This window comes from Centroberyx gerrardi, chromosome 18 (genome assembly GCF_048128805.1).
Source record: "Centroberyx gerrardi isolate f3 chromosome 18, fCenGer3.hap1.cur.20231027, whole genome shotgun sequence".
Lineage (NCBI taxonomy): Eukaryota > Metazoa > Chordata > Actinopteri > Beryciformes > Berycidae > Centroberyx > Centroberyx gerrardi.
In genome coordinates this window covers 17,651,412-17,670,252 of record NC_136014.1, presented here as the reverse complement: position 1 = coordinate 17,670,252, position 18,841 = coordinate 17,651,412, and the positions used below count along the sequence as shown (strand labels likewise).

General features: G+C 43.1%; 1 protein-coding gene across 1 annotated transcript in view; it reads left to right on the top strand.

Annotated features, from left to right (window-relative positions):
* The window catches only part of atad2b (ATPase family AAA domain containing 2B), an 85,239-nt gene that overhangs the window by 48,449 nt on the left and 17,949 nt on the right, over nucleotides 1–18,841 (top strand). The window contains exons 25-26 of the mRNA XM_071923348.2: nucleotides 13,006–13,740; nucleotides 15,794–15,924. Of these exons, the coding sequence (XP_071779449.1) occupies nucleotides 13,006–13,740; nucleotides 15,794–15,924 (866 nt within the window). The remainder of the gene's footprint in view (nucleotides 1–13,005; nucleotides 13,741–15,793; nucleotides 15,925–18,841) is intronic.

The window sequence follows — 18,841 nt, the reverse complement described above, 5'->3', positions numbered from 1 at the left end:
CACTAAAAGAGTTGGCTGAAACTTGGCTGCATCCTCTCAGTGCTCTTTAAAAACCCATCTTAACCTTGAGAGTTTTCTCTTTCCCCAGCCCTCTTGAAACAAAAGTCGCCCCAGCATGTTTTAGAAGTCTTAAGAATTAGCTTAGAAGAACTCCTCTTGGAGTCCCAGATCTCAGCCTGAGCTGAAAGAGAGAGGTGGCTGTACAATGTACCAGAACTGAGAAGAATGAGCATGACAACATTATTGAATGGTTGGTACAGTACAATTGAAAATGTTTCAAAATGTCCCCTGTACAATAGAATATTTCACAATGTTTTCATGGAAATGAGCATTGGTTGGGGCGTGAGTTGGGAATGTTACCATGACAAATGTATTATCACATCATTTACTTAAGTACTTTTCCTGTGACTGTCATCTGTGACTGTAATCCTTGCCTTGTTGGAAAGATATGCACACTAGGTGATAGGGCAAAGATGGGGTGTCACACACGTGAAGATGAGAGAACACACACTACCCAATCCTCCTGAGACTTGTCTCCAAACTTGCAAGTATCACAAAAACACAACCACTCACTTAAATGAGAAAAAGAACTAGTAGTAGAACGAGAAAAAGACGAAATAATAGTATTATCAATATTATGCTGGTCTCATAATGGCTTCCTCTTGATGAAGACCTCTAATGATGTTGCATTTTCTTGACGTTGGCCTATAGTCTATTTCCAATTAAGTAGCCAGCTGCAAACAAGTTAGTAGTCTGCTATTTAGCTGTCAGCTGGCTTGTGGTCCACGCTACCAGAAATAGAAAAAATAACGTAGACATATAGCTTTTTACTCTTGTCAATTTGCTGTTGTTAAAAGTGACTGTTTATTCTTTTTCTTCCCCCTTGAGCTCAACCAGGATTGCCAGGATCATTCTCAGATTTCAGTCTTGGGCTACTTACACACTACACAAGGCCACCCAGACTGGGCCCAATGAAATGAAACGCATTTGAAAAAAATCTTGTTCCGCTCCGACTGGTCTGAAGTCATCAGGGGGGCCAAAGTCTTGATTCTTGAACCCTTTCACACTACAGGATTATCTGCGCCAACCATTGGTTCTGTGTGCTCTAGCTCAGACTCGCCCCAATGGTCTGAGTGGTCCACTTGGGCTTACAATCGGCGTAAAAATGTTTAGTGTGACCCGTTCTATATATCCAATTTCTGTGCCAGCACTGAGCTAGATGTCCCACTGTGGAAATCCCCATTTGTTCCACAGTATTTAACTCCCAGCGTCTTTCCTCTAGCCCACACTGTACACAGCAGCTTGCTGTTGGGATGTGGGGAGCACACCAGACTATTTTGTCTGAACTGCTAATGAATCACTAATGAAATCCCTCCACATGATGTCAATGACTGGCTCCATCATCTTCTGTCAAATGCTGTTCATCTGACAGTTTAGAGCATCATGTAAAGGAGCTGTTCAGGGGGGAGATACTGTCTAACCTGAGGTTGGAAAGTGGACACGATGACCGTGAAAGAGGAGAACTTTGGACATTGACAGTCACTCTCCTTGGAGGGCTCTTTCCTAGGTGCATGACCAGTTTCTCTCCTCCATGGGGGGTGTGATGGTGTGATAACTCACTCATCAGTCAACTCAGAAACTAGCCAACCAGGTGCTGATCTCTGTACCTCCACCCTCCTGTCTCACAACGTGTGTGTGTTTGCTTGGGGTGACAGACCTTTCCCTAGAAGGGCTTTCACACTTTGCCTGTGTGTGTGTGTGTGTGTGTGTGTGTGTGTGTGGGGGGGGGGGGCAGTTGACATCTTCAACAGTACTTGGAAGTTGCTGGTGCATCAGGGCATATCTGTCTTTTGAGAGGAGGGCACCCCAGGCACTGTCATCCCACTGGCCATTTACTGAGCAGCCGAGAGGTAAAGGACAGCGAAAGATAGAGGCTCTGACTGAATTATGTTTTCAATTCCTCCACGCTGGAGTGGAGTGTGTGACTATATTTCCCCTTTTTACTATTGATGGGTAGGCAGTAGTCAGTCAGCACCTCAATAGGTGTGCAGGGTTTGACGAAAATGATTGCACGATGGCCTGCTATCAGTAAGACATTGACATGAGCCAGTTGATTGTTCAGTCACTGGCCAATAAGAGGTTAGGTCTTACTAACTTATTAGTACTAATTGGTCAGGAATCTGGCAACTTGGAGAGCTGTGTGGAGTGGCCATGATGGCAGGTACTTCCACTTGTGAAGCAAAAAGAAAATGACTTTCTTTCTTTCAGTGTTGAAGTGACAGTTTCTTTGGGCTGGAAATTATGAATCAATCTGTACAATCCTTTGTACATTTTTGGAAATTTCTGATTAAGGAGGTTCAAGCTGACTCTTTTTTTTTTTCTTTAAGGCATGACATTTCCCGCAAATACACACACTGCGCATTACATGTTTCTGCTGGTTGGTAGTTGATTATGAGGACTCATTTATAAATATATTAAGCACAACAAGGGCCAATGTAAAGTTTAAAAAAAATCATACTTTTCAAATTTATTCACAATGAATTATTTGCTTTTTTGTTGTATGCTACTGTCAACATCATACATACATCTTGTAGTGTTAAATTATGTAAATATATATGATGGTTTTATGTTTAAATTTGTGGTTTTTGTCTACTGGGCCGGTGATAATACACTCGGGGCAAGTAGAACTCTGACCTACTGGCCCAATCAGGCAAGTGGAAAGTTTAACGGTGGTTAACAGCAGGTGCACGTATGTGGTTGCATCCATTTTATTAATTGTTTTTGTTTTATTTACTCCTGCGGTAGATTCACTGGTGCAGCTTTTGTCACTCAGTTTTATCTGCAGGTGCGGTAGGTGCCACTTTCTCCCAGCGTTGGTGGAGTGTACCATTGTTTGTCTTTTGAAAATAATGAACATCCCTTTGCCGTCTGTCACATCACCACAATATGAATGCAGCATTACTAGGATGGAAAGGAGAGTGGCTGGTTTCTTTGGTTCTTTGTCTTTTTCTTTCTTTTTGTCTTTCTTCCTCTTTCTTTGTCTTTACGTCTTTCTTTCTTTGTCCGTCTTCCCTCCTAGGTTGAAGACTGATAGACACACATAAGGGTGCAATTGGTATGATATGCAGAAGCAATTTTCTGTAAAAATGTATTACAACATTAAAGCGGGGCAGGCTAATGTGGCTGTCTAGTACTGTGTGTGTGTGTGTGAGTGAGTGAGAGGGAGAGAGATAGGGGGAGGAGGGTGGGAGCAACCCACCAATTGAGTGCAGTGACTGATCTCCTTCATTTCCAGGAGCAAGGATGGGATCATTTATTGATCTGGACGTTTCATTAAGTGCCAGTGCGACGTGACACATCAGGTGACAAACGGCTGTCTTTCTTTCATCACCCAGAGACCCTGAGGCCCTGTGTCACCATGTCTGCCTCTCTGGCTCTCTTTGTCTCCCACTTTCTCTTTCTCTTGTTGCCTCATTTGCTTTCTACCTCTTGCAAACACACACTTACACATGCACACAGTTGTGCCACATTAGGCTAAGACCTCGTAGGTTTTTCAACATGTTTACGATATCTGACCACAGTCTCCATCCCTCTGTTGTTTCACATTGCATCCTGGGCCAGTGGGGATAAGAGATGGAAACAAATGAGAGGGTGCAACACTTTAAAAAGAGATTTATTGATTTATGAATTAGTGGGCGTGAAACGATGCTTAATGTACATTCATTTACAGAGACAATTGAGTACAGGCTAGTTGGCTTAGCAACTAGCTACCAGCAAGCTTACTGTATTGATTCAGCTAACGTTAGCTGCTAACCTATCGTGGCAAAGTAACGGATTGTTGAATCGTAAATTTGTGTGTTGTAAGGCAATAAACCTGAATAGTGAAAACTCACTTTAAATGACGATGTTGCCAGTTTATGAAAATAATGGCATACTATTTAAGCAAGTGGTGTGATAATAGCAAGTGGTTTAGCTACTGGGCAGGAGTATATTCAAATCCCCAACCATGTTTTAAACGAAAGTAATCCCTTATCCATTTGTGTCCCGAACCAAGGGTGGTGTATGGAACTGGACAGTTTTTTGACATACACTCTTCCATCCATATAAATTTGGTTTCCTCACACCGTTCTGTCATTCTTAAATTTGTCTGTGATCAGTCCCCTTAACTTGAAAGCTGCCCGTGTCGTTCAGATAAAAGACTTCAGGTGAATTTCAGCTCTGAACAGCAGCTGCGCCCCATCTGAGATGAAGGTCGCGGCTGGGAAATTGTTGGCCATCTCATTCATGAATACTTCAGTTCATACAACTAATACAACTTTCACCCCCTCAACTGAATGAAATTCAGATGGGCTTGACCCCGAGGCCGACACATCAGTCGCACATGGTCTTCATTTTACCTCTACTTTTCCTCTACATGCTCGTCATTTACATTACTGTGTGGTCGTACTACTCCTGACTATTCTAGCTGGTTAACATTTAAAGGGGCATTTCTCTTGACTTACGTGTCTCAGAGCAGTTGGGAAAACCCTTGTTTTTTTATGTTCTTATTTACGACAAGCCTTGAAATTTTTAGCTGCGACCAGCAGCTCTATAGCTCGATCTGTCGGTCGGTCGGTTGGTTGGTTGGTCCACAAAAATTTCCCCACGCGTGTATGCATGCGCGTACGTGGTCGCAGCTATTGCGAATTCGCGCTTGTTTATTTAGTTTGAGTTATTGGGAGCCATTGAATTTAAGTTTGTCCTTCAGTCATGTTGGGGGATATGTAGCCTTTGTGCTGTGTTAATTACAGCTCAGTGGAATGATTTAGATGGGGGGAAATAGCCCAGATCCTTGGGGAGGGATACTGTTGGAAGATACAGTTTAAGAGTAAGCAAGTTATTTCATGTTTTGAACAGCGAAAGCAGAGCAGAGTTAGACTTTTGGATACTGTGTTTATTGTGATGACACAGTGATGTAGTATGGTTATATTGATACTGGAGTCGATCTGATCAATGAGTAGAGGTTTAATGATGCATCATTGGAGAGAAACAACATGAACAAAATGAGTGAGGTTAGTCTCTCCCTGTACTGAGAGAGACCTGTGATCTATATAGTGGTTAGTTGCATCATGACAGTTAGTAAATCCTTCAAGTGACAAGATGTGGCTCCCATATGTCTCCACATGCCTGATAGCTGACGTAAAAATTGACGCCCCACCACACAAATGGCCTTGTAGCAGGAACATCAGACTTCAGTTCTTTTTCTGTGGTTGTGGGGAGGTCTATTTTTTTCCATTTTCTTTTGGTTTGGTGACCCATTACTTATGAATTAATACAGAGGAAATTCTGGGCTTAGTTACTGATTAGGCCAAGCTTAGTACTGGAATTTCATTGGAAGTCCACATTATGGTGCTCAAAGTCTTGAGGTCCACAGGCTGCCACACTTGGCATTGAAACTGGAAAACGATATGCTTTCTGTTCTATGTGGGGATTTGTGTGGTGCATAGTGTTCTTAATACACTGTTTTTGCTTGTATCTACTGTTATGATGCGTAGATGCAAAGGTTGGCGTAAATTGACATTAAGATAATTTTGACAAAATGATGTACCCATTTTTTGGAGACTTGGTGAATTGCCAGAATGCCAATTCCTTAGAACCTCTACAACAGGTCAAACAAGGAAGCATCCCAGTTTCTCTCAGTGTAAAACCTGGGTACGGTGCTTTTTTTTTTTTCTTTGCTTTTTTTTCTTCTTTTTTTTAAGATGGTGCCACAACCCCTGACTCCATGCCCCTCCCCCATCAGTAGTGGGTGACGGGAGCAGGGCAGATCAATACTTCATTAATGTTACAAGATGGAGGCACCCACCCCAGTCGATTCCAATGAACCAGGATGTCTGGAGCGTGTTGAAAATAAGGCGTGGAGCTGGACACTGTATGGTGCCTGTCTTCATGCGTGCATGAGTTATTAGTTAAGTTACTTACTTATAAGTAAGTGATTATGGGTTACCTTATATAGGCCTATACTGTATATACCCTTTTTGTTTTTTTCATTTTCCCAGCGAGGATCAGGAGGAACACCTGTTACAGTGTAACCACAACTCAAAGTGGTAGTCAGTATGTGTATCCACCTTTACACTTGAATCACATCTACTAGCATAATTTACCAGTATTAATCTCTCATATTGTACTGCCAAGGTGGACCCATGTTTTTTTTCTACATTTGAGAGTGTAATATTTTTCTATTTGGCATGCTATTATGACCCCTCCTTCATTTCTATTCCTAGTCTCAGCTAAGGTCTTTAACTCTGATGTGGTGACTGACCTGAATCTCAAATCAAATGGATTCTGCTGTGACAGTCCATTCCATACTCACTTATATCTGTCCCATATGGCCACTTAGTCACACATGTGCATGTAAACACACACACACACACTTGCTCACCCTTGTATATTCTCATATTCTCTCACTCACATGTTTCCTTCTGGCCCCAAAATGCTTTAATATATTTCTCAGCATGAGTCTCTGTCCAATGTCCTGAATGTGAATCCGTAGAGGGGAATTAGAGAGCAAGCCTTCTCTGGAGGCAAGGAAAGTGTTGTTCATTGCCATGGAAACATACACACACACACACACACACACACACACACACACACTTAAACAAGTGCACACATATTCTACAGTAAGGAGGTAAGTAGGTTAGTAAGCAATGGGGGTCTGTCTAGGTCAGTGGAGGAGTTTATTTGTGTATGGAGCTGGACTGGTATAATCTGGGCAGCCTGGCTGGTGTTCCAGGCGGTGCCAATGAAAAGCGTACATACATGGCCAGAAATTAGTTGAGACTTCACTCCCCTGTACAACAGGTTATGGGCAGAGCTGGAGGAAGAATTCAAAAAGCAGAAATATGTTTGTGAGATGACAAAATTATCATGAAATAACGTGAAATGTTTCATTTGTCAACAAACAGAGTTGGTTGGTATATTAGACTTAAATATATCCCTCAGAACCAATGACCAAGTTTCATTTGACCTGCCGAACACATCAACAGTAGCCTAGGCCGATGTTATTCAGTTACGCCAGTCCATTACACAATAAAATCTACACTGTGTGCTTTTAACATTTTCCTTCAAAGGAAAATCAGGAAGTGGACTGTAACGGAACATTATAGAATTTGAACCTAATTACATTCTCTGAACTGCCACAGTGGATTATATGCTTTACACTCTTGACGGTCAATGAGATCACTGCCATGGCTAACGTCCGTTCTCACTATTACAGTTTATTTAACTTAAGGTATTCAAGTGATGCTTATCCAGAGTAGGGCTCCACAGTTGATGGCGTGAAATCATATATCACGATTTTAGTTTCCACAATCCATAATTTTAACAGTTATAGTAATAGTTCTGCAAATCATTGAGATTAATAATGATGATAGTAATCAGTATGTCTAGCAAAATGATCGGAATTGACCACTTTAGCCATACGTAATCATGCAGCCTGAAATTCTGAGTTCTGAGAAAAAAGTCCAGGCTTTGTGAGTCCCTCTTCACAGCGTAGTTCAAGTTCAGGGCCTAAAGCCCACAGTACACTAGTGCCGAGTTGTTGTCCCAGCCAAAAGCCCATTTTAAAATGTGGCAGCCACTGAGCAAATGGGGGACTGAGATCAGATTTACAGTGTGTAAATGGACAATGTGTTTGCCAATAGATAGGGGAGAGCAGGTCACAATGAGATGATTACATTTTAGGTAAGCGTGTATGTGTGTGTGTTTCCGTGGGACATAGGGAAGTCCTGATGCATTATGGGACAGAATTCAATTTAGATAATATTTTTATATCGCTCTGGGCCTGTGCTGTAAAGGGAGAATGTGAGCACCATTCACCTCCCATATAAAACTTAAAGGTTATTCAATCCAATATGCTTTTTTCCTCTAGCCTATAATGTAGGTAACGTACTGATTAAGAATTAAAGCAATAGCAGAGTGGATTGATCGCCTTGATTTGTTTAACTACCCTTGGGGTATAGATGTGAATTACTACTGACTATAATGTGGTATAGAGTCCATGGACTTATCAAAACAGTTAATCTGGGCTAGATACACTTACCTGTATGTGTTTGTGTTCCTCAGTGGTATATACAAAGTAACAAATTGCCTACAACACATCATATAACATCATAACATCATAATATTGCAATGTGGTGCTTTTAAGTGTCCTAGGATGGACCTGCTATATGCAAGGAAATGTATCTGTATGTGTCTATGTATCTATCTTGGTGATCAAAACCATTTGTGTTTGTCACTTTGAAAGCCCTATTGGTACGATAAGTAGCAAGCTATGGTACCATAGACCACCAAGAATCTATGTATTTAATTTAACACGATCTTTACTGTAACTCTTTTTGGATATGTTCAAGGATTATTTAAGTTGGTGAAGAGTTGGTGAAACATATAGTTGAAATGTTAACTTAACTGTCTGCCTCTAGCTGACTAACCGACTCATTTTAAGTCACTTAATAGTTTATATTCACTGGATATGAACATTTCCCCCCCTTAGTGTTTTCTCCAACAGTGAATGTGGCTTGCAGTGTGTGAGTCGTTGCGCACTGACTCGATACCAGCAAGTATTAAATAAACAAATCAGTGCAGGGATACTGACTGCACTATTCAACCCAAGGACATTACCAGTTTATGCTGTTGAATTGTCCATCAGTGTCACTTGACTGATTTGTTTATCTAATATTTGCTGGTGTGGCAGTTTGGATACTTCTCTCCTGAGGCTTTTTGCTCTCAGAAGCTGTGTTTTGTGTGTATGTGTGTGCCTGCGTGTGTGTGCGCGCGCGCAGGCACACACTTCATGTTCTTCTGACACGTATATGTGGGATGGCAGCTCCAAACATTTACGGCATTGCATGAATCATGCATGCGTTAGGCGCTTTTAATTATTACAAAGTGCACTGCTTCTACCCCCTCTCTCGCTTTCCCTCCCTCCCTCCCTTCTTCCCTCCCCCCCTTCTTCCCTCCCCCATCGACATATCTCCCGTCTGTGGTTGGCTGTTCATGCTCCAACAATTTTCATGCATTATTTAAGAGCTGAGGATGACGAGTCATTTGCTGCCACTCTGTCTCACCTTTTCCTCCCTCAGGAGCAAGCTTCATAGCTGCATTGGTGAGAGCTGACCCTAGCGAGACCTCTCTCTCTGTGGGTTGTGTGTATTTTGGTATGTGTGTCTGTGTGTGTGTGTGTGTGTGTGTATAAAATAGATTGTGGAAACTATGTAGCCAGGAAGGGTTAAACGGAAACCAGGGGTCAAGAGAAAATGAACCACTGTGCTTCTTTTTCATTATTTTCTTTTCAGAATGCTCATCTCTCTGGCTCTTCCCTTTCTCTGGCTGCGTTTGATGAAAGGAACAATATTTTGAAAATCATTTTGTCAACACTCGGAGCAGGAAGGCAAGGTTTTCTGTGTTGTAATTGAAAAGCAGGCTTAGCTATGACTAATCATAGTACAAAGAGAAGTGACATTTCTAAATGAAATCCAAATTCTGAAGGGCAAATACAAACTGGTGATCAAAATCGAACAATCTCACTTCATGAGAAGAGCACACAAACACACAGACACAGGTGTCTGTAGGTAGTTGCAAGTCGCACCCCACCTTGAAACTCATCACTCTGCCAGTGGCCTCGTGCGCCCACTTGAGAGAAAGGCTGTGTGACTGTGTGCATGGCAGCCAGTGTGGAGGCAGGCTGCTGGTCACTGCGGCATGCCCTGGCATGGGGATGCAGCCTCTCTGCACCTCCGGCCATCTTGAAACAGGTGTTGACGTGAAAGCCAGGCTCTGTGTTATCTAGTGCCAGGTCTGGTGCTAGAACACACTGTAAGTAGTGATAGGCTTTGTTTGTCGCACATAAGCTAGGCCCCCACCCCTTGTGCCCTCTTCCTCTCTCTGTCTCAGGACCTGGTGTGGATAATACAGCCAGCCAGACCTCCTGGCCTCCATCAAGACTACCGGGGAAACTGCCCAATCTCCTCCCTAGCTCTTGCAAGTGTCTAGAATACCCATCTCTGTGTAGATGTTTGTGATGCAGAAGACCATTTGTTTTTGCCTGTGATGTGTTGTCATTATTCTGTGTGCACACAGAATGCTGCTGGCTCTGTTTATGGATGATGTCCATTAGCCTCCCTAACATGTGAAATCATCACCATCTCCGCCCTGTGCAGAGCTTGGATGCTTGGTGTAACATAAAATGAGAAAGTGCATTGAAGATTTCAAGGCAGTGTTTTCAGCATGTGCAAATATGAATGTAAATAGCCAAGCCAAGATAGATTCCACTTTTCAAGTGGAGCAGGTATTATGGGAGAGATTAATTCTCTCTGACAGGTGACAGACAAGAGGCGAGCGGAGAAACAAAGGATGTCTAGGGATATTACAATGCTGGATGCTCTGGTACCGGGGCAAGTAGTTGACAGGAGAGGTACAGATTAAACTAGATTTATACATTGATTTTGTAAGCTGCTTTCGGTAAGATGTAATTTATTAAACCTTTATAATGTCATTGAAAGTGTGTGTGTGTGATAGATATACGCACCCACTCATATTTTGTTTGTTTAACCCCTTCCCCTAACAGAACTGTACCTGGCTTGCACATGCTTGGCATAGCCTCTGTATGCACAGGCAGGCGCATACACACACATAAATTGCTGTTTGTGGCACTAATTGCACAGCATTAGCTGGCGCCGAGCGCAGTCCAATCCCCTCTGGGTTGTCTGGTGTGCTGTTGCGGCTGAGAGGAAACGTGTGGCTGGTCGCTAAGAGGGTCACTAAAGAGGAGCCCATCAGCAAGCACTGGTTGACTAATCATCCCCTTTTTGTTGTCTACCTTGTTGCTCTCCTTCTGGGAGTCAAAGTTCGACTTTCAGTTAGTGCGGTTGCTTTGCTTCATGCCCCACTCCACACTGTGAGCAAGTACTTAATAACACAAGGATTCATTTTCTAACTCTCTCTGAGGCACAGTGTGCATCATCACATCTTTAGAGTAGAAAGATGAGATGAGTAGGGGCAAAAAGGATGGGGCAGGGAAGGGATTTCACAGACGGCATGCAGAAATGTTATGACTTCTTGTCAGGGATTGCCTATTCATGCCTTGGTGGCTAATGTGGTGTGGATGAAGATGAATCGATGGAGAGCTTTTCTAGTATTGAGGCAAAGGCTCTGCTCAGAGTGTATAGGGGGTATATATGATCTACGGTAAATAACATAATGCGGTCCTAATAATTCAGTCCTGTGAGAACCAGGCTGGCATATGATATTGATTCTGAATAAGATTTCACCGTTGCAGATTTAGATCATTCCAATGGACCTCAACAGTAATATATTGGCCAGGAGTCCACTGTGATCCTATGGGCCCATCTGAAACTGAGCACATCTTAGGAAACTACATTTTGATATAGCCTAAAACAGTATACACACACACACACACACACACACACACACACACACACACACACACACACACACACACACACACACACACACACACACACACACACACACACACACACAAACAAACAAACAAACAAACAAACAAACAAACAAACAAACACACACACACACAGAAATGTGGTAGCTTTTAGTGATTTGGTAAGAGGAGAGAAATTTAAGACGAATTACTTGATTTTGAATATTTTTATCCTACTATTGCACAGAATTATCATGCAGCGTCACATGCTGACTGATGTGACCCAGCGGATGATCTTGAGCTTTGAAGGCCTTTTGATGCCAAGAGCAAAGGGTTTCTTTGGGGTTAGGGCGAGCTCACTGACAGGTCATGGTAATTCCACTCATTGTCAGGTTCAAACGCTTGTGTCCCCAGGAAGCCGACATGCGGTGCTCTCTATATGTTTCTCTTTCTCACTCTCTCTGTCTGTCTGTCTGTCTGTCTGTCTGTCTATCTCTCTGACTTTGTTGCTCTGGCTCACACCTTGGTGTCTGCAGCTTGGGAAAAGCAGTGAATGGAAGCGATCCCATTGAAGTTTCACTATGTTACGCGTTCTTGCTAGCTTGCTGTGACTCTTTTGCACTTTCTCAAACAGCAGGCTTTGCTCCTCCCATCCGCCTTAAATCCCCAACCGCCATCTTGCACAAAACTTCCGTTTTGTGCATCCTCCATGCTGCAGCATCACTACTACCTTGTCTCTGTCTGCCTCTCTCCCTCCCTCTCAATCACTCTGTCACCCACTGCCAATGCTCTTTGATGAAGGCCAATTGGCCAGAGTGAAATGCAATCAACATCTAACCCCGTAGGAGCAAGCCAGGCTGTGGTACTGTACGAGGAAGGAGGGGTGACAATTCCACTATCCGCTATTCAGAATCTTCTAAGAGGGAATGGTGAAATTAAAGCTTTGAGTATTTTCTCTTTCACCCTCCCTCGCCCTTGCAAGAACGCCTTGCCTCCCTCTACCTAGCAATTACACACGCGCACACAGCCTGACCCCTACGCACATAGAACCTTACAGCCCTTTACCCTAGAAATATGTTTTGTAACTCAGATACACAATCATGAACTCAGAGAGGATAATGGACAATCACAATGAAGTGGACGTCTGATTTTATCCCTGTGGTTAAAGGGGTGTGTGTATGTGTGTGAGTGAGAGGAAGGAGGTTGTTAGGCAACTCAACTGCTAGTTGTTAAATTTCCTTTGTCAAGTGTGTCCAGTTAATTTGACGTTAATGAAGCACTGTGTGGGGACAGAACTGTCTATTTTGAAAGGTGTAAGATGGATTTGAATATTGTCAGTTTTGTTATAATGCTGGAGATCTATTATTAGTAACAAGTAAAGTGTCTGGAAATGGAAATCAACTGCTGGAACAGCTGATAATTATTGTAATTTCTTTGAGTTATTCTGCTTCTTGTGCTTGTCTGAATTAATCAGGTTCTCACTCTCCCTCTCTCTCTCTCTCTCTCTCTCTCTCTCTCTCTCTCTCTCTCTCTCTCTCTCTCTCTCTCTCTTCCTCTCTACCTGGTTATAGATCATTTAAAGCGCAAGATTCGTCGGCGGCCTTCTTGGGGGCGGGGCATCATCCGTAAGAAGAAGAGCTACAAGAAGGGAATGGAGGAGGAGGAAGAGGAGCCCGAGGTGGAGGTGGAACCCACGGGGCCCAGCGACTCATGTCTGACGCAGGATGAGGAGTCATCTTGTGATACCACGGGCCCCCAGCCCAATGGCCACCATCCCCACGTCCCCTCCACGGAGGAGGAGAGCTCCAATGAGCCCCCTGTTGTGGCCCCCTCCGATCCTGCAGAGACCAAGGAAACCCCAGAAGAAGAGGAGCCAACACCTAAGGAAGAGGAGCCCACAGCCAAGGAGGTGGTGTCCGAGAACACAGAGAAACACGCTGAGTTGCAATCCATAGATGACAATTCTCAGCCCAAGGTAGAAGAGGACAGCCAGGCCAAGCAGGTTGACTTCCAGCCTGTGATTGAAACACCTGAGTCTTTGGATGCTGAGGCCCAGCCTAAGCACACAGAGGATCTGCTAGCGTCACAGGTGGAGTGTGTGAATGGGGATGAGTCTATGGACAGCCTGGACTCCCAGAGCCCCCAGAAGAGCTGTGAGGTTGGGGAAAGGACTCCACAGAGCACGGCTGAGGGCTCAGCCAAGCCACAGCAGGAAGAGCACAAGGACACAGACGAGAGCATAGCAACTCAGGAGCGCCCTCCCCAGGATGGGAGGACAATAACAGAAATTGTTGAGGAAGATCAAGGTAAAGAAGGTATAAAGTTAGACTTACAGATGTGTATGATCCACCTCCATGAGCATAAACGATTCATCAGCACGTGTAGGGTTTTTCCTCTTCTGTGTTTAATTGTGCAGAATGCTTAAGTGACAAATCAAATATTGATGAACAACTGCTGACAACCGCTCCTTTCTATGCATTGTCTGCAAGACTGAGGTGCATGTAACCTGTGTGGCCTAGGGATACCCACAACCCACTGTGTGCAGCCGCATGTAGACCCATTTAGATGTGCAAAATACACAGGCATAAATTGAATTTAGACCATACTATCCTTCAGCATAGATCTGGCATCCATACCACATTACTTTACCATGATGTCTGAAATGGGCAGGAGCAAAAATATAAGACAACAGCACTGAAAAATATCCAGAATCAGGAAATCACTTTTGTGAATATCTTAACGTCAGAACAGAATACCAAAGGAAGCAGTTCTTTTCTTGTGTATGTACCAGTCTGAGCTCGTTTTGCTCATAACATGTTTTAATGCTTTAATGTTTCTCAAACATGCGAATATGAACTTTGAATGATCTGAATTCAACTGAATTGTTTGTATCAGTGATGGGGCTCAAAATTGTATATATGAATCATAACATATTACATTACATTATATGTTGCATCTAATTATAGTTCCTTTATTGCTTACTAACACATGTATGGTTTAATTTAATTAGTTTTTAGCCAGTTGCAGTTTCTGGCTTCTAATTTGTGTTGACATTACCTTCAATCTTATTGGAGATATTTGGACAAGCTTTCTATCGCTAGATTAACTTTTTCAATAGTTGACACTTCAGAGTTTGAGCTGCATCTGACGGGAGTTTGTAAGGGAGAAGAGAAAGGAGAAAGTGGGTGGGCTGAGCTACTGTTGGACCCTGTATGTGTGTTTTGATCTCACTTGGTCATCATTCATGCCGCAGAAATGTGATGAAAGTAGGATTTAACAGAATCAGTCACAGTTCCTCTGATGCGGATGATATCTTAAAATGATTTGTTGAAAATTGGACTCATGAAAAAAAACAATAATCCCTAACACTTACACGTTCCGTCAGTTCTCTGCCCACCCCTTAATAACGATGATGAATGACTTTGTTGATTGTCATCCAGCACTCTTGATTTACACTTGGTTTGGCTTTTAAAATTGAGAGGAGGACATGAATAATGCAACACAAGTCATACGGAATATAAAATACTATCCCCTGGCTTAGCAGACGGTATATTTCAATAGAGAAACTCCAGGGGCTTGGAAGTTATGTGTACCTTTGTAGAATCCCCAAACCCTCTGAGATGTATCCTAAAAAAATAGTTTTCTCTCCCGTTTTTTCTATAAAAGATTCACAAGGTTGGCTGGCTTTTCCCCCCATCTCTGACTCTGCCATATTTTTTCTTTGCCGTGAACCATTTTGCCCTTGATTTAGTGTGGTGTAGTGCTCGAGTCTAGGACAAGCCAATGAGTTTGTGTGTTTGATTAAGGGCCTGTAGTCTGGCTGGAGATTAGCAGAGGCCAGCTGGAAGGCTGGGGAAACGGTGTTACAAGAATATGGAGTAGCCATCAGAGGATGGCACAACCAGACGCAACAGAACGCAAACAAGTTAAGGCTGTCGAAATAACAGGCAACGAGGCTGCTCCGCCCCCACTCTCATTACAAGCTGAGCCAGGCCTTTTGTTCCCATCCAAGATTTTTCTTGAACACTGTAATAAAATGACGGGAAAGAGGCCAGTAATGAAATATTGTGCACTCAGTAGCTGCAAGTAGCTTCAAATAGACTCTTTCCTCTCATACTAATGCAATTCATCTCAGAGCCATGGCAGATGAAGCTTATTTCCTTTGAAATTTTCCGGTTTGCACATTTCACAGTGGTTGAGGGAAGAGCAAAATGAGGCCTCAAAGTTAGTGGCCTCATTAGACTTAACATTATGTGTTTTCTTGATTGTCGTCACACTGCTTTTACTCTGTATTTCTTTCTTTCCTTTATTTACCTTCCTTACATACTTCCATCCAATCATCCATCCATCTATTCATAGGCGGGTCCAAAGTGAAGAAATGCAAGAGGAGCCAATCAGAACAGTTGACGGGATCTGCTGACAGGACAGAAGAGGAGCCACAACAAATCCCTCCCCCTCCTCCGTTAGTGGTTGACCACCAGCAACTTTTGGTAAAGTATTGTGAACCATATACCATATATTTTGGCTACCCTTTAAATTACAATACAGTCATTTGCAAAAATGTTATTGTAATGTAAGGTTAAGGTTTTAAATATCTAAAATGCTATCATGGATTGAGTGAGATCGAGAGAGATCAATCAATGAAACTCCTGTCAGAGAAAATTGTCATCATAGAACTTGGTTTCAAAATACCCCAAAATACCCTCCCCACCCTCTGCCCCCCCCCCAAAAAATATATGAATAAACAAAAATAAACTGCAGTATGTAGCTAATAACAATACTGGAGCCACATTTTGAGACTGGGCAGTGTTTTTCTCCTTATTAGGAATAGGTAATTTTTCTAAAAAAAAAAAACAGCCTCCCACATCCAGTAATCTCACCAGTTAATTGGTCAACATTGAGTGAATTATAGGCTCATTGGTAGCAACAGAACCAGCTGTGGCGAATTGTCACATTGTGTTGCTGACTAATTAGACTGTGATTATGGAAAAGAGGAGCTATAATCTAAAAATGTTACCAATATGTTTTTGTTTTGTCTTATTTAAGTTCATATGATGTTTGTTTAAATGTTTGCAGTGTGGGTGAAGGGGTGTTTGAGGGCTTTTTTTTTTTTTTTTTTGCAAAAGAAACAGCTGTTGATGTTCACTGCAATAGATCTGTCACTTCTTTCTTCCTATAGACTGTTTCCCCACATTTTATTGTATAGACATGAATATGCAAGAGCAGCAGAATAACCCAGCCTGTTTTATGTCCCTCAGTTGAATGGTGTTAGAAATGGCACTAATAGTCTATAGTGGCCAATGTCCATACCCAGCTTAGGCCTGCTCCCTTTGAAGGCTAACCATTCATGTTATCTACAGTGAGCCAGCGGAGGTAGCTAGAGCCTTTCTCCCAGTCATTTTCTTGCTGGCATACTAACTGGCAATGTCCCCTCCTTAATCCCTGTCACAAGCGCTGTACGGCGCTCATCTCAAAAGCCTTCCTGCACTCAGCATTAATCCATTCCTTTCTCCTCCAACCGCTCCATAGCATCCAAACCTAGAAAAGGCTATATATATATGGAGGTAGGCAATTTGGCGTCTGGACTATGAGAAATTCGACCATTACTTGAATGGCAACTAGCAGGCGAAAGATGCGGTGAAAGTTTTTATGAGGCATGGGGTTTAAGGTATGGAGGATGGGCGACTCAATCATGGAAGACCAGCCGTAAGCTTCCCCCGGATCCATAGGTTTGCTGGAGCTGATGGTGTCACACTGCCCTTCTCAGATGGATAACTCTAACTTTCCAGGCTTATCCCTCCCCTCTCTTCACCCCGTGGTTATGCCAATGCCTCTCCATCCTTTACATCTCTCAACCATTGACACTCTGTATCCCTACCAGCTGAGCAGGGAGCGAGCCAATTACACTGGTAGAGCATTTCCACATCTCTCAATCAACAGGTGTTGTTCCCGCAACATTTTAAGCACACAAGGCTATGACTCAAACATGAGCTTCTCTCCGCCCCACTAGATCCGACAACTTGTCCCAGGATTGATTGACGTGTTCAAGGAAAAGAGAATATGTGAAGCAGCTCTGCAGCACTTTGCACAGTCACGCTAGGGTCCCACCTAATACCCCAAGTGTAAATTGGAGCCTTGGCTCAATGGGCTCCCTTGACAGCGCCTCTCCACTAATCGGGAGGGGGCTTGGTTTGAGGGCGCTCTGTGTAGTGTAATTGGTGTAAAAGAAGTGCTCTTCTGACATGGGCTTACTTCTTTCCTCCATGCTCCGAAGTGACATTCAGCTATCAAGCCATTATCTGGTGGCTTTTACCCCCGTCCCATGGGGATGATGGGGATGGCGGAGTACGCATCTTGTCTTCCCGAACCTGTCTGCATCTCTCAAATTGATTGACAGGCCTTGTTGTTGGCATGATCTCAGTGCTCCAACTGGCCGCCCCTGTGAACAGCCACACACAGCACTAATCTGAAGGTTTATTTGTTAGCAGGGGGAAGACGGGAGATATCTTAAAGAAACAGATCGTGAAAAGAGGGGACTGTGAATAATTGCTTTTTCATCCCTGGCTTACGGAACAAATTGAATTTCCGGTGAGCAGGATGAGAGTCGCCGTTTAAGCAGATATTTGCTGGCTGGGCTGGGACTGGCGTGCTGCCTGATGCGTATTACGGTCTGGAGTGAGTGGTGTGCTGTTCCTCCTCTCTTCCTTCAGTCATATTCATTGATTGTAGAGGGCTCATTATTTCTGACTTTTAACTTGATGGAAGGGGCTCTGATATCCCTTTGGAATTAAATACCGTCAGAATGCATTGCGTTTGTTCACAGACCCTACAGTCAAAGCCTGTAGGACAGAGACTGTTATTTCAGTATTCACATCCCATCTTTCAGAACCACAGCACACTTATTTACCCTGATTCGCTTAGTAAAATCAAGTTCTGTTATTGCTGTGCTTACGAAAATGACGCTTGATGCTGTCTGGAACAAAATGAGTTCCTCAGTATGAATAAATAGGTTTTTTAGGCTTGTTTCTTTCACTACTCCCAAATGTCTCTGATTCTCAGCTGCTTTCATTCATCAATAATCAGACACTTGTCCACAGATGGACAGGAAGAAGTGGTGCTGAAGATTGCAAACGAGAATCCAGTAACAAGGAATCCAATCTGCTCCAGCAATTTTTTTCCTCCCATCTTACTAAGAGCACACAGATTACCGTCTGCTATGCAGTTTTCTTTGCGCAGCTGCAAACAGCCAGTGTTTCTAGTTGCTGGCACAGTAAAGAGTCCTTTTGCTTGATGCTCAGCTATTACAGCATGTCAGGATTTCCTATTTTAGAGACGCCTGTCAACAGAAATGGCCCCATTTCAGTTTGTCATCTTCCCTCATTTTTAGCACTAATAACAGCGGGGGCC